The 14,988-nt window shown below is 35.4% G+C and overlaps 1 protein-coding gene across 3 annotated transcripts in view; it reads left to right on the top strand.

Moving 5' to 3' along the window:
* The window catches only part of CD55 (CD55 molecule (Cromer blood group)), a 72,340-nt gene extending 58,454 nt beyond the window's left edge, over positions 1 to 13,886 (top strand). For all 3 annotated transcript variants that reach the window (XM_063708896.1, XM_063708900.1, XM_063708926.1), the window contains 3 exons: positions 5,499 to 5,583; positions 5,849 to 6,033; positions 6,832 to 13,886. In XM_063708896.1, the coding sequence (XP_063564966.1) occupies positions 5,499 to 5,583; positions 5,849 to 5,897 (134 nt within the window). In that variant the 3' untranslated portion in view covers positions 5,898 to 6,033; positions 6,832 to 13,886. The remainder of the gene's footprint in view (positions 1 to 5,498; positions 5,584 to 5,848; positions 6,034 to 6,831) is intronic.
* Positions 13,887 to 14,988: the final 1,102 nt, after the last annotated feature.

Below are 14,988 nucleotides of genomic sequence, written 5' to 3'. Positions count from 1 at the left end.
AACTTTTTGTTTTAGGAATATTTGTGTGTGTGTGTGTGTGTGTGTGTGTGTGTGTGTGTGAAGAGACAAGGTATCACTCTGCTGTTGGAGTGCAGTGGTGCAATCATGCTCACTGCAGCCTTGAACACCTGGGCTCAAGCAATCCTCCCACCTCAGCCTCCTGAGTAGCAAGGACTATAGGTATGAGCCACCATGCCCCACTGGCTTTTTTATTTTTATTTTTGTAGAGACAGGGTCTTGCTGTGTTGCCCAGGCTGGTCTTGAACTCCTGGCCTCAAGCGATCCTCCCACCTCGTCCTCCCAAAGTGCTCGATTACAGGCATAAGCCACCAAGCACAGCTATCAATACTATTTTTATCAATAAATAAGTATCAATTTTGCTTTAATTCAGATGTTACATTAATTACATTAATTCTAGCACTACCAAATCATTAAATTGCAAGGAATTTTACATTTAAAGTAAGTAAATAAAATATATATTTATGTCAAATAAAATTTGGAAATAGATTCAGTTCTATAAGAGATTTTAATATATGATGAAGAAATAATAGATTATGGTATGGTTTGTTAAATTAATAGTGCTGCCATAATTGATAATTGATTAAAACAATAATCCCTTGCTTTGTAAGTTTTCATAAAAGTTATTTTCTCATTTTAATAGAATGTGTGTTGTGACAAGTGGTCCACAACCCTAGATAACAATGAAAAACATATCACTATTATTTTTTGAAGTGATATTAAGCATTTTACTCTGAAATTGCTTTAGTATTTTTAACTAATCATAGTGTTTAAATTGTGATGGTTTATTCTCAGTTTTAAAATTCATTTCATCAATACATTGATAAAAGATTGTTTCAGAAACTTTATTTAAAATATTTTAAGGTAGAACTTATTTAATATGTGCTTTTAATTATGTCTCTTGATGATTATAACTATTCTTTATTTCAGCATGAGTTTTACAAAATTTTAGTCCTGTTTTGGTGAATCTATGAATGTTCCCACTTTTAAAGATACAACATATAAGTGCCATTTGCATCCATTTTCTTTTTCAGTATTTTTTTCCTCAATATGAAAGGATGCTTAAGAGTTTTCTGGCATTTCCTGATGTTTCTCAGTTAAGACTTTTACTGCACTTTTTTTTTTTTTTTTTTTTTTGAGATGGAGTCTCGCTCTGTCGCCCAGGGTGAAGTGCAGTGGCATGATCTCAGCTTACTGCAACCTCCGCCTCCTGGGTTCAAGTGATTCTCCTGCCTCAGCCTCCCAAGCAGCTGGGACTACAGACGCATGCCACCAAGCCTGGCTAAGTTTTTTTTTTTTCTGTATTTTTAGTAGAGACATGGTTTCGCCATATTGGTCAGGCTAGTCTTAAAACTCCTGACCTCGTGATCTGCCTGCCTCAACCTCCCAAAGTGCTGGGATTACAGGCATGAGCCACCGCACCCGGCGACCTTTTCTACTATATCAGGTGATGTTCCAGGCTGTAGCACACTAATATAATCTTATTTTCTCAGAGATTCAGAAGATTCATATTAATAATAGTAAAAAGAGGAAGATTAAGAAACATTCAGAATTTGTTGGATGTTTATTTTCAATATTAATACACATTATTCACTAAGTATCAAAGTACTACATATTTACTAGTCACATATAAATCTCACTCTAAGAACCATAATATCAAATCAAACTAGTTAGAAACAAGCAGGTATGAGCAAAAGAAGTGTTATGATTTAAATTATCATTAAAAAGATAGTTAATATGCATATTGGATAAATATCCACATTAAAACAATTTTAAGAGTGAGGCAAATCGAGTTTTAAAATTTTTACAAGCTATTATTTTATTACACAGGAATCTTATTCCTGCACCAAGGAGAAAGGAAGCTCAATTAGCTCATTCAGAACTTTTCTTCCTTAAGTTCATGTGACTATTACTTCAATTATATCATGAATTTAAAGGAGGACATCTCAAAAATATTATTCATCGTTAACAAATTCCAGGTCATTGGCATTATTATATGGCTCTGTGTTCAATACAGGTTATTCTATTGATTTAATTTGCTTAAATGTTTTCACTCATTCAAAATAATGACAAATTGAAATTAAATATATCTTATTTGAAAAGAATTGACATATTTCCACTAAGGATTCTTCTTTTCCAAGAACAGGAATAAGGACAACTTGACACTTTGATCTTCTTTACCAATAACTGATCTGTTAAAAATAACTTGGGTACTATGCTTACTACGTGGGTGACAAAATAACCTGTACAACAAACCCCCATGACATGAATTTACGTATATGACAAACCTGCACATGTACCCCGAACCTAAAATAAAAGTTTAAAAAACAAATAAATACTTTGGAAGGCTGAGGCAGGTGGATTGCCTGAGCTCAGGAGTTCGAGACCAACCTGGGCAACACGGTGAAACCCTGTCTCTACTAAAATACAAAAAATTAGCCGGGCATGGTGGTGTGTGCCTGTAGTCCCAGCTACTCAGGAGGCTGAGGCAGGAGAATTGCTTGAACCGGGGAGATGGAGCTTGCAGTGAGCCGAGATCACGCCACTGCACTCCAGCTCTGGGTGACAGTGAGACTCCATCTCTAAAAAAATAAAAAAATAAGTAAATAAATAAAAATAATTGGTCTGGTTACACATTTTTTTCACTTCTTTCATAAGTTTTGGTAATTTATTTTTCTTAGAAAAATTGCTTTTGAATCCATTTTTTCATTTATAAGAATAATTTGTGCCTGTAATCGCAGTACTTTGGGAGGCTGAGGCAGGCAGATCACTTGAGGTCAGGAGTTCAAGACCAGCCCGGCCAATATGCTAAACCTCGTCTCTACTAAAAATCCAAAAACTAGACAGGCATGACGGTGCATGCCTGTAATCTCTGCTACTTGGGAGGCTGAGACAGGAGAATCACTTGAACTTGGGAGGCAGAGGTTGCAGTGAGCCGAGATCACACCACTGCACTCCAGCTTAGGTGACAGAGAGAGGCTCCACCTCAAAAAAGAAAAAAACAAAAAAGAATAATTTGTTATTTTATAATTATTTCAATTTCCTCCCTTTTTTGCTCATTTGTTTTTTCAATGAAAATCTACTGAGGGCATAGCAAGTTTCTAGGTACTGTTCCAATATTTAGTATATATTGGTGAATAAAATGGATGAAGTTTCTTCTATTATGGGTCTTCAATGTTAGTGAGGAAAGACATGGGAAAAAGCAGCAAAGTGATTTCAGGTAGAGTAAGTGCCATAAAGGTAATATAGCAGTGTGATAGGAGAGAGAATAAATGGTAGAAGGAATTTTTTTAGAGTGGTCAGAAAAGGATATTTTGAAAAATTGACATTTAAGCTGAGACCTGAAAGATGAGGAGGAACCAGCAACACAGATGTGGGAAGATCTAGGAAAATAATATCTCCGGAAGAAAGAAAATACCAAAAGCTCTGAAAAGAAAATGAGGTTAAATTATATTTATTTCTATATTTTCTTTGCTAATTCACTGTATTTGTGGTTTGCCTCTTTTTTCTCATTGCTTGTGGTTTAATTTTTATTCCTAAGTCAGAGAATTAGCATTGAATTTGTTTCTTCATTCTACTACTTGTTTTCTTTTTCTTTATTTTAAGGCGTTATTAAAATATGATTGACAAATTGCACTTGTTTAAAATGTACAATCGGATACATTTTTTACCTATTTATACCCCCATGAAATCATCATCTTCTGTTACTATGAAGATACCCTTTGTGCTCTTTTCCTAAGCAGTCCCTCCACTTGGTGCAATCAATGCCATCCACTCTTGCCTACTCCAGGATGTGTTCTTGCAATCATTCCTCCTCTTTCTCCTCTGGAATCAGTTTCTTGTTTCTATATTCTCCTCCACTTGCAGCCCCAAACTTTCCAAAGAAGTTCTCTATTCTCATTATCTCTGCTTTCTCACCTGCCTTTCTCTCTTGAATCCAATCTAATTAAGCCCCCTTTCCCATCACCCCACCCAAAATGGCTCTTGTCAAAATTACTGATGACTTCCATGTTACCAGACTGGATGGCCAATTCTTGAGATTCAACTCTCAGCAGCTTTTATTATATATAAATTTCTTTATTTGTTAGTTGTTACAACGCATAGAATATAAGGTCTTTGTTTTGTTCACTGCTATATTCCTAAAATCTATCATAGTTTGTAGCACATAGTAAGGGCAAGTTAACTATTTGCTGAATGAATGTTAATTGAATCTCCTTCATGTGTAGTTTTCTAGTGTATAATCTTCTCTATAATATTTTATGTTCCCTTTCTCCACTGGGAAGGGGAGGCATGTCAGTATCATTTCATAGGTCACATGAGTTTTTTTTCCTAGTTACTAATATTCTTAAAAAGATAGGATCTTTAGGGCATATACTGAGTGGGGTGAGTCAAGGAGAGTGCTTCAGTATTGTTGACTCTAATCATCTCAGTAATTTTTCATTTGTTTGTCTGAGACAGAGTCTGACTCTGTCGCCCAGGCTGGAGTGCAGTGGTGCTATTTCTGCTCACTGCAACCCCTGCCTCCTGGTTCAAGTGATTCTCTTGCCTCCACCTCCCAAGTAGCTGGCATTATAGATGTGGACCACCATCCCCGGCTAATTTTTGTATTTTTAGTAGAGGTGGGGTTTCACCTTTTTGGCTAGGCTGGTCTCGAACTCCTGGACTCAAGCATTCCACCCACCTCAGCCTCCCAAAGTGCTGGGATTACGGGCATGAGCCACTGTGCCCAGCCTAATCATCTCAGTAATTGGACTCTAGGCTAACAGGAAGTCTTTCTAAGTCATAAAGTATTGTACAGTATGTTTCCTCATGGAAATTTGTATAACAGCTATTTCAAAGCTGTCTGCTCTTCACTTTTTCTCCTTCACTCTAATGTACTCAAACCTGATTTTTGCAAAGAAGGCATGACATTGCTTTTTGTTACTTTTGTTACTGCTAAGTCCTTCTTCCCTTGACACTCCAAAGTCTCAAATAGGCTATCGATACTCCCTACTCCCAATCTATTCTATTTATTTACCTGAAATATTATATTTTTGTTTACTTGCTATTTTACGTATCCCCCAACTAGAACATAAGCATCATGAGGAGCTCTGTTTATTTTATTCGTTGCTGAATTCTTTGTGGCTAGAAAAGTGCCAGGCATGTTATTGGCTCAGTAAATGAATGTATGAATCTACTTAAATATCAGGTGTTATATGTGCCTCAGTAAGGGATATGAAAAGGCCACAGGTGCGATCCATCCAAAATTACTTTCTCTCAGCAAAAATTCCATCTTGGCTTCCATAGGTTTATTGGGGTTTGTTACACATGCATTCTATTCAATACTGTTCATTGAAAAGAAAGCTTCAGTTAGCCTTTCTACCTTCTTTATTATCTGTGAGATTTGTTATAATTCCACTTTGCGGGGAACATGGGTGATTTTTAACGTAATTTGTTACCCATTGTTTTGTTTTCAAAATAATGTTTTCTTTTGTTTCTAGATTTAAAAGGTGTAAATAGGTTGGAGTTTACTAAGAGGAACAATGTATATTTCTTAATGGGGGGAAGAAGAAGACAAAGATACAGGTATGTTTGTGTATTTCATGGTGTGAAAATGAGAGTATTCTTTACTGTTGCCTGCCATTTTCTTAGTGAATTAAAAAGTAAATTATCACCTGGATGTGGAACATCATGGAAAAGAATATGACATATTTTAGAAGAACAATGGCATGATACAGTAATCTAATGAATACCTTAGGACGCGTTGGCAATGCTGAATACCAGTTTAAGGTTTCTAAACATTAATATGTAGTGAAAACAATCAACCCAGATGTGTGGATTTTTTTTCCAGCAATTTTCAGCTGCTAAAGTCCACATACGTAGAAAGAGTAGATGATTGAATTCATCCAGGGTTGGAGCATATGTATGCTAGAGAGAAATTGAGACAACGAATACAAGCAAATTTGCAAGAGTGATTATGACGTACTACACCATCAAAACTGAGAAAGAAGAGTGTGTAGAAGGGACTAATGGATGGTGAGTAAAGTGCTGGAATCAATCTGAAGATCTTATTTAGATTAAAAACATTCTGAGGTGGAAAGTGTTTTAATAAATGAACTGGAAGTTTAAGAGGTAGTAGATGTAGGATGTTTCAGATCACAAGAGGTAAAGAGTCAAGAAACTTTAAGGTCAGAATATTCAATGGATTATTAAGTGAATGGTGATAGCATAAAGATATTTCTTTGTCTGTACACAACCTGTCAAATCTTGCATGTTCTGGCCCCATCTCTCACTCAAGATTTATCTTAAGCTGCCTCATTCTTGCTCCATAAGTTTTAGCCACATCAGTCTGTTCTCAGTTGTTTCACTCCTAAGCGCCTTCTCACAAGATGCTAGTTGTATTGTACAGGTTTCTATCTTAGAGGCCCTTTATGACCTGCCTCTCTTCCCCACATCTTACCTGTCACATCTCTTCTCTCTGTGTTTCTTAATTTATGCTGTATCAAAAGCAAACTCGCACACCCCACACACACTATTTTCTATTCAATATTTTCTATTCAATTACATATCACTTCTTACTGTTATAATTATATATTTTGCTTCATATAGATATTTGTGATATTTATCCTATTTTGTTGTTGACTGCGTATGCTAGTTTTACAGCTGAAATTATTAAAGGATCAGTGAAATTCTTACGGTGGTAAGAATTAACTCATTATTTTATAAGCTAGTTTCATCAGTTATGAGTAGATGTTTAACTGTTACTTTATTTTTATGTGAGATGCTGAATTCTGTTGTTGGTTTCCTGATAAATATTTCTTTCTTATTTTTCAGATTATCATATCTTCCTTTACATTAATTTATCAGACTTAGCCTCTTCTTCTGCTGGTAGTATTAATCTCAAGGACAAAGTCAAAAGTATTTATAAGGATTCAAAGAGGTGCTCATAGAGTATTGAGAATTTTTTTTTAATTTCTTGCTAGCATTTAGAAATATTCCACTTTAAAAGGTAAGATAAATAAAAGAAGAGATGAAAAAGGAGACATTACAACCAATACCACAAAAATTCTAAAGATCATTAGAAGGTATTATGAGCAACTGTATGCAAATGAATTGGAAAACCTGAAAGAAATGGATAAGTTCCTAGACATATATACCTACTGAGGTTGAATCATGAAGAGATAGACCACCTAAATAGGCCAATAACAAGTAATAAGATAGACACAGTAGTAAAAAGTGTTCCATCAAAGAAAATCCCAGAACCTTATGGCTTTCCTGCTAAATTCCACTAAACATTTCAAGAAGAACTAATATCAATCCTACTCAAACTATTTCAAAAAATTACAGAGAAGAAAATACATCCAAATTCATTTTATAAGGCCAACATTACCCAGATATCAAAAACAGACAAAGATACACAACAATGAAAAAACCAAATGCCAATATCTCTGATGAACATAGATGGGAAAACTGTCAATAAAATACTCGCAAACTGAATTCAACAACACATTATAAAGATTATTCATCATAATCAAGTGGGATTCATTCCAGAAAAGCAAGGATGGTTCAATATATGCAGATCAGTAAATGTAATACATCATATCAACAGAATGAAGGAAAAAATTATTTCAATAGACACCAAAAAAGTATTCAATAAAATTTAACATTCTTTCATGATAAAAAAATAAAACTCTCAACAAAGTGGGTATAGAAGGCAAATACCTCAACACAAAAAAGGCTGTATGTGACAAACCTGTAACTAGTATTATACTGAATGGGGAAACACTGAAAGCCTTTCCACTAAGGTGTGGAACAAGACAAAGACTTCCACTTTTACCACTTTTATTCAACATTGTAATGTAAGTCTTAGAGCAATTAGGCAAGAAAAAGAAATGGCAGTTAAATAGAAAGAAAGAAATCGACTTATTCTTACTTGGATATTATAGTTAAAAAAGCCTAAAACCTTCACTAAAAAACTATTTGAACTAATAAACAAATGCAGTAAAGTTACAGGATAGAAAATCAATTCACAAAAATCAGTAGCATTTCCATATGCCAACAGCAAACAAGCTAAAAAAAGAGAGAAAGCAATTCTATTTACCATAGCTACAAAAAAACCCATAGAAATCTACTTAAAGAAGTGAAAGGTCTTTACAATGAAAACTATAAAACTCTGATTCAAGAAATTGAAAAAGACATAAACATATGAAAACATATTCCATGTTCATGCATTAGAAGAATCAATATTGTTAAAATATCCATACTACCCAAAGCAATCCACAGATTCAGTGCCATTCCTATCAAAATATCAATGATATTCTTCACAGAAATAGGAAATACAATCCTACAATTTATATGAAATCACAAAAGGCCCAGAATAGACAAAGCTATCCTGAGCAAAAAGAACAAAGCTGGAGGCATCCCATTAGTTGGCTTCAAATTATATTTCAGAGCTATAGTAACCAAAACAGCATAGTATTGGCATAAAATCAGACATGTAGACCAATGGAACAGAATAGAGAACCCAGAAATAAATCCTTGCATTTACAGTCAATTCATTTTCAAAAAAAGGTGCGAAGAACATACATCGTGGAAAAGACAGTCTTTTCAGCAAATGATGCTAGAAAAACTGGATATCCATATGCAAAAGAATGAAACTAGATCCCTATCTCTCCACATATACAAAAATCAAATCGAAATAGATTAAAGACTTAAATCTAAGACCTGAAGCCGTAAAACTACTAGAAGAAAGCATTGAGGAAATTAATTGAGGCAAAGATTTCTTGAGTAAGAGCTCAAAAGCACAGGCAATGAAAGCAGAAGTGGACAAATGGGATCATATACAGCTAAAAAACTACACAGCAAAGGAAACAGTCAACAAAATGAAGAGACAACCCACGGAATGGGAGAAAATATTTGTAAACTATTCCAGTGACAAAAGATTAATAACCAGAATATATAAGGATCTCTAATAACTCAATAGCAAGAACCAAATAACTGGATTTAAAAATGGGCAAGAGATCTGAATAGTCACTTCTCAAGGGAAGACATATAAATGGTCAACAGATATCTGAAAAAAATGCTCAACATCACTAATTATCATGGAAATGCAAATCAAAACCACAATGAGTTACCCCAGTTAAAATGGCTTTCACTGAAAAGACAAAAAACAATGAATGCTGGCGAGGATGCAGAGAAAGGAATGCTGATACACTGTTGGTGAGAATGTAAGTTAGTACAGCCACTACGGAAATCAGTATGGAGGTTCAGCATGGAAAAAAATAAAAAACAGAACTACCATATGATCCAGCAATCCCACTGCTGGGTATATATTCAAAAGAAAGAAAATCAGTATATCAAAGAGATATCTGCACTCCTATGTTTATTGCAGCACTATTCACAATAGCCAAGATAAAGAATCAACATAAGTGCCCATCAACAGATGAATGGATGAAGAAAATTTGGCACACATACACAATAGAATATTATTCATCCATAAAAATGAATGACATCCTGTCACTTGCAACAACATGGATGGTAATGGAGGTCATTGTGTTAAATAAACCAGGGACAGGAAGAAAAATATTGCATGTTGTTGCTCATATATGGAAGCTAAAAAAGTGATCTAATGGAGGTAGAGAGTAGTCACTGGAGGCTGGGAAGGGTATTGGGGAGGGATGATAAAGAGAGATTGGTTCATGGCTACAAAAATACTGTTAGATAGAAGGAATAAGATACTGAGTTCAGTAGCACAATAGTGAAAATATCGTATATTTAAAAATAACTAGAGAAGTGGATTTGGAATATTCCCAACACAAAGAAATGATAAATGTTTGAGGTGATGGATATACCAATTACCCTGCTTTGATAATTATACATTGTGTTCTTGTATCAAAATATGACATGTACAGTATAAATATGTACAACTATTATGTATCTATAAAAATCAAAACATTTTTAAAAGGTAAGAAATAGTTCTCATTAAAAAATCACTGAGATTATTTTTCCATTATAAATTATGTTTCAAAGAACCCAACACAATAAGAACATTCAAAACTCATTTGCAACTTCTGTGGAGGTTTTATCTCTAACCCTCTCTCATTTATTTTATCATACTTTTCTAGCTTTAAAACATATTTCCTTTAGATGTCCTGGGATAAAAAAGACAGAGGTCATATACCCATTTTGCTTTATATTTAATAAATCTAAATAGAATCAACTGCTAATCATTTCCTTTTACACCTAATGCTTTTATATATACAAAATTATTGGATCAAGGCAAAGGATTCTATAAGGTAGGGAGTGATTCCCTAAGTTGGGCTGTGTATTAGTGTCACTTCTTCAGACATACAGATGCCTGGTATAAAAGTTGGTCACATGAATTGGGTCATTTTTATCATATCCAACTAAAACAGTCAATTGGCCAGGGGGAAAAAGCATTCAGAACACATAACATTGATCAAAGAATGCAATTCTATGCAAGCCTGGTTGCTGAAACTGCCTTCTGTAACCTGAAATTGGTTTTTCTAATTACTGAAACAACCTGCTGTGACTCTAAGACTAGTTTTACCCAAGGCTGTCACTCACCAATCAGAAGTTGCCAGCTCCCCCAAACTTTACTAGTGCCAATAAACTTTCCTACAAAATAATATGCAACATTTCTCGTTTTTGTTTTTGTTTTTGTTTTTTTATAAAACCTCTAACCTCTTTGTTTTACAGACATACCATGGACCACCCAGTCTGTGTGTATGCCCCAAATTATAAGTCTTGCTTCCCAAATAAAACATTTTAAATTTAGAGATTCATCTCTAGTTTTATTTGACTTTGACACTAGTCATAGATCCAGATCACCTGAGTTAGATTTTCCAGCGGTGAAAAATAAAACCCATGATTTGTCACAGGTGACTCACATATAGCCAAGTGTGAGAGCCACTGTTTTAGACATGAGTATATGCACAGAATGAGTAGCTGCTTACATGTAATGAGTATATAATGAATAGCTGTTTAAATGAGTAGAATGTTTTAATGTCTTCTATTAAAGTCTGAAATATTCTGGTAGATTTACCAGAGGTCTACCTACTCTAATTTCTGGATACAAGACGCTGAATTACAATAAATCAGTATTTATGATGTCACTGTAATTGAGTTTGAAATCTAATTAACTTTACATTTTTACATTTTGCCAAGTCTATTTTTAACATTAAATGCTCCTGGCTCAGTGATATGAAGAAAAATAGCATCTTAAATCATTCAGTAAAACCTAATTATAATTTTAATAAATACATTGTCACTTTTATCAAAGTAGGTTATTCACTAAAATTTTAACCTTTATTAGTTTGCTTAGAATCTTAATGAAATAATAAATCAAATGTAGTATTTTACATCTTAAAATTTTTAGTATTTAAAAAATCTTGGAAGCAATTAATAGAAGAAATTTTTATATGTTGACACCAATGGTTTATAATTATTGGATTTTATTTTTCTTGACATGATTATAATAAAAGAAACTTAGTAGTAGTGATCTTCATTGTTGTAGTTGTGGATTTGTTAAAACTCCTTTCTGGTAGGTAAAATAAATCAGCCCATTTTAGCTTTAGGAAAATTCAATGTATATGTATGTGAAGGGTGTTTTATAAGGATATAGGAGTCTCACAGACCCCACTGACAGTACTATAGCTGCCTTCAGATGGGCAGTGGAGCCAGGCCCTGGAAGGCAGTCAGGGTCTTCTCTGCATCTTTCTTCTTTTTTCTCTTTGGGTGCCTGCTTACATTTTTGTTGTTTGTTGTTGTTGGGTTTTTTTTTCTTTTTTTGTCTTTCTTTGGACTGTTCTGCTACATTGTCTGTATACAGCAGGAGACATGATAACCAATTGTTTCCAGGTGTTGCATTTCTATTCAGGAGATACATCCAGACAGAAGCTAGAATCTCTTAGACATAGCCAGATTCCAGGAATTTAACTCTAGTATTGGTCAGTGAAGGGCCAAGCAACCCTGAAGTCAGTTTCTATGGCTAGAGTCATAAGGTCATCATGAAAAAAAATTTCAGCCAGAATCTAGTCTGGTAACCTTGTAGATTGCCTAAGTCAGTTTCCAAGGAAGAAGATTACTGGCAGAAAGTTTAGTAGATGTCCACTTGTATTAGTCTGTTCTCACACTGCTATAAAGAACTACCTGAGACTGCATAATTTATGAAGAAAAGAAGTTTAATTGACTCAGTTCTGCAGGCTTAACTGGAAGCATGACTGGGAGGCCTCAGGAAGCTTACAATCATGGTGGAGGGTGAAGGGGAAGCAAGCACATTCTCACATGATGGAGCATGAGAAAGAGAGCAGGAGCAAGGGGGGAAGTGCCACACACTTTTAAAACCACCAGATCTCCTGAGAACTCACTCTCTATCATGAGAACAGCATGAGGGAAATCTGCCCCAATGATCCAGACATCTCCCACCAGGTCCCTCCTCCAACATTGGGAATTACAATTCAACATGAGATTTGGGTGGGGACACAGCCAAATTATATCACCACTTCCAAGCCTAACTGAACGCATGTGGCTAAAGGGTAACTTTTCTTAATGTTTTGGGTATACTTCATTATTTAATGTACACATTGATGCTGGATTAATATTTAGGGGTAGAACTTCAACAATGTTATTTTTGGAACTTTTAATAAATTGAAGATTTCTCTACTTAAATCTCTTGAACTATCTAGAGAATAAATTTCAGAACCGTATCCTTATTTAATAATTACTAAAATCTGGCTCTAGCCTTCCAATCAAGTACTATTTTGCACTCCTCCTTGTTTCTTCAGCCAAACTGGAGAACTCCTTAATCACAACCCACTCTCCATGCTTTAGCTATCTGTTTAGTTCACTCAAAGGGTCTTCCCACTCATATACTAATATGCCCAAATCTTATACATTTTTCACAGTTGAAATGTCAGCCCCTACAATGACCAACTCCTCACACCAAAAGGTGGCATTATTCTATCATTAAACAGTAACTTTCCCACTGTGTACCTTCACGGCTGCACCAAGGAGACAGTACTGAAGATGATATGCTCCTTTCCTCGAGAGGCAAGTGTTAGCCCTATGAGTATGGGTTCAAAAAAAGGAGCAGCACATGCAAAGCCCTGGGGGTCAGAAGAAGCAAGCATAGCAAGATAAAATGTATGAACCAGGCTACAGAGTAGGTCAGACATGTAAGCAGAAACTATTAATACATAAGTCATTTTAGATAGCCTCTACTTTGTCATGAAGACAATAGTATAATCAATCATAGAATACTTTGATGCAGGAAAGTAAAATGTGCCCTTGCAATGGTTTCCAAGCTATCTACACAAACTAACAATCATGCATATTCTGCAAATTATAGCTTGATCATCACTTTAAAATACTTAATATGAAAATGCTTAATATGCATTATCACAATAACCATATTTATTATTGCAAGAAAAAGGACAGCTGATAGATTAAGTGTGATTTCAAGTGCTATGACTTATCAATAGCTTAAAACAGTCTAAATTTTGCAAAAAGAGTGTTTCATTGACAGTGACCGTCAAGAATATAAGATCTTCATTGAAGGCTCTTGATCAGGAATTATATGGAGCATTTTAAGCACAAAACTGTATATGAAAAGTCACGTAGAACTTCCAATTTCCAGTTCTACATATAAGGAGATGGGAAGTTACCACTTTGTCCCAATAACAAGTAAAACATAATAAATCTAAAAGAATATAAATCATATAATGTCTGCTCTCAGACTGCAGTGGAATTAAACTGCCAATCAGTAACAGAAAGATAGCTAGGAAATCCCAAAATCCCGGGAGATTAAACAACACACCTCTAAGTAACACAGCAAAGGACAAAAATAAAAGAGCAAAAAAAAAAAAAAAGACATCTCAAGGGAAATTTTAAAATATTTTGAACTAAATGAAAATGAGAGTGTGACTTACCAAAAACAAGCCAAAGGCCTTACCAAATGCTTTTACCAGAGAATATATACAGATGGCAAATAAGCATGTGAAAAGATGCTCCACATCATATGTCCTTAGGAAAATGCAAAATCAGACAAGGAGTTGTCATTGCACACCTATGAGAATGGCTGAAATCCCGAACACGGATAACACCAAATGCTGACGACAATGTGGAGCAACAGAAACTCTCATTTACTGTTGGTGGGAATGAAAAGTGGTACAGCCACTTTGGAATATAGTTTGGCAATCTCTTGCAAAACCAAACAATCCAGCAATTGTGTTCACTGGTATTTACCCAAAGGAGTGAAAACTTATATCCACACAAAAACTTGCATACAAATGTTTATAGCAGCAGCTGTTGGAGGCGGAAAGAATGAGGGTTTTGATCAACTCAGTATGCCACTGGAGGCTGTATGAGTAAGCAGCAAACTGTTTCTCATAAATGCAGAATGTTGGCAAACTGACAAACTGCATATGCCACCCAGAAGGAATGCTGAAGGCAGTCACGCCCCTAATCTTGTGATTAAGTACATCTGAAGTCTGTTAGTAATAACATGAACCTGTGATCAATTAAGCAGCTGACCAATCGTTACCTTCTCCTCCCTGCTCTTGCTACCCAATAAATAAGAAGGGCTATAGAAAGCTCAGGGTTGCTGCCTTTGCTCACTAGAAGCGGGGAGCTCTCTTCTTCTTCCTCTGACCCCTGCCTTTAAAACAGTTTTGCTTTTTTTTTTTTTTTTTTTTTTTTTTTTGAGATGGAGTCTCGCTCTGTCGCCCAGGCTGGAGTGCAGTGGCGCGAACTCGGCTCACTGCAAGCTCCGCCTCCCAGGTTCATGCCATTCTCCTGCCTCAGTCTCCTGAGTAGCTGGGACTATAGGCGCCCACCACCACGCCCATCTAATTTTTTGTATTTTTAGTGGAGACGGGGTTTCACCATGTTAGCCAGAATGGTCTCGATCTCTTGACCTCGTGATCCGCCCGCCTGGGCCTCCCACAGTGCTGGGATTACAGGCATGAGCCA

Source organism: Gorilla gorilla, chromosome 1 (genome assembly GCF_029281585.2).
Source record: "Gorilla gorilla gorilla isolate KB3781 chromosome 1, NHGRI_mGorGor1-v2.1_pri, whole genome shotgun sequence".
Lineage (NCBI taxonomy): Eukaryota > Metazoa > Chordata > Mammalia > Primates > Hominidae > Gorilla > Gorilla gorilla.
The sequence above is the reverse complement of the archived record's forward strand: the minus strand, read 5'-3'. Positions and strand labels throughout refer to the sequence as shown.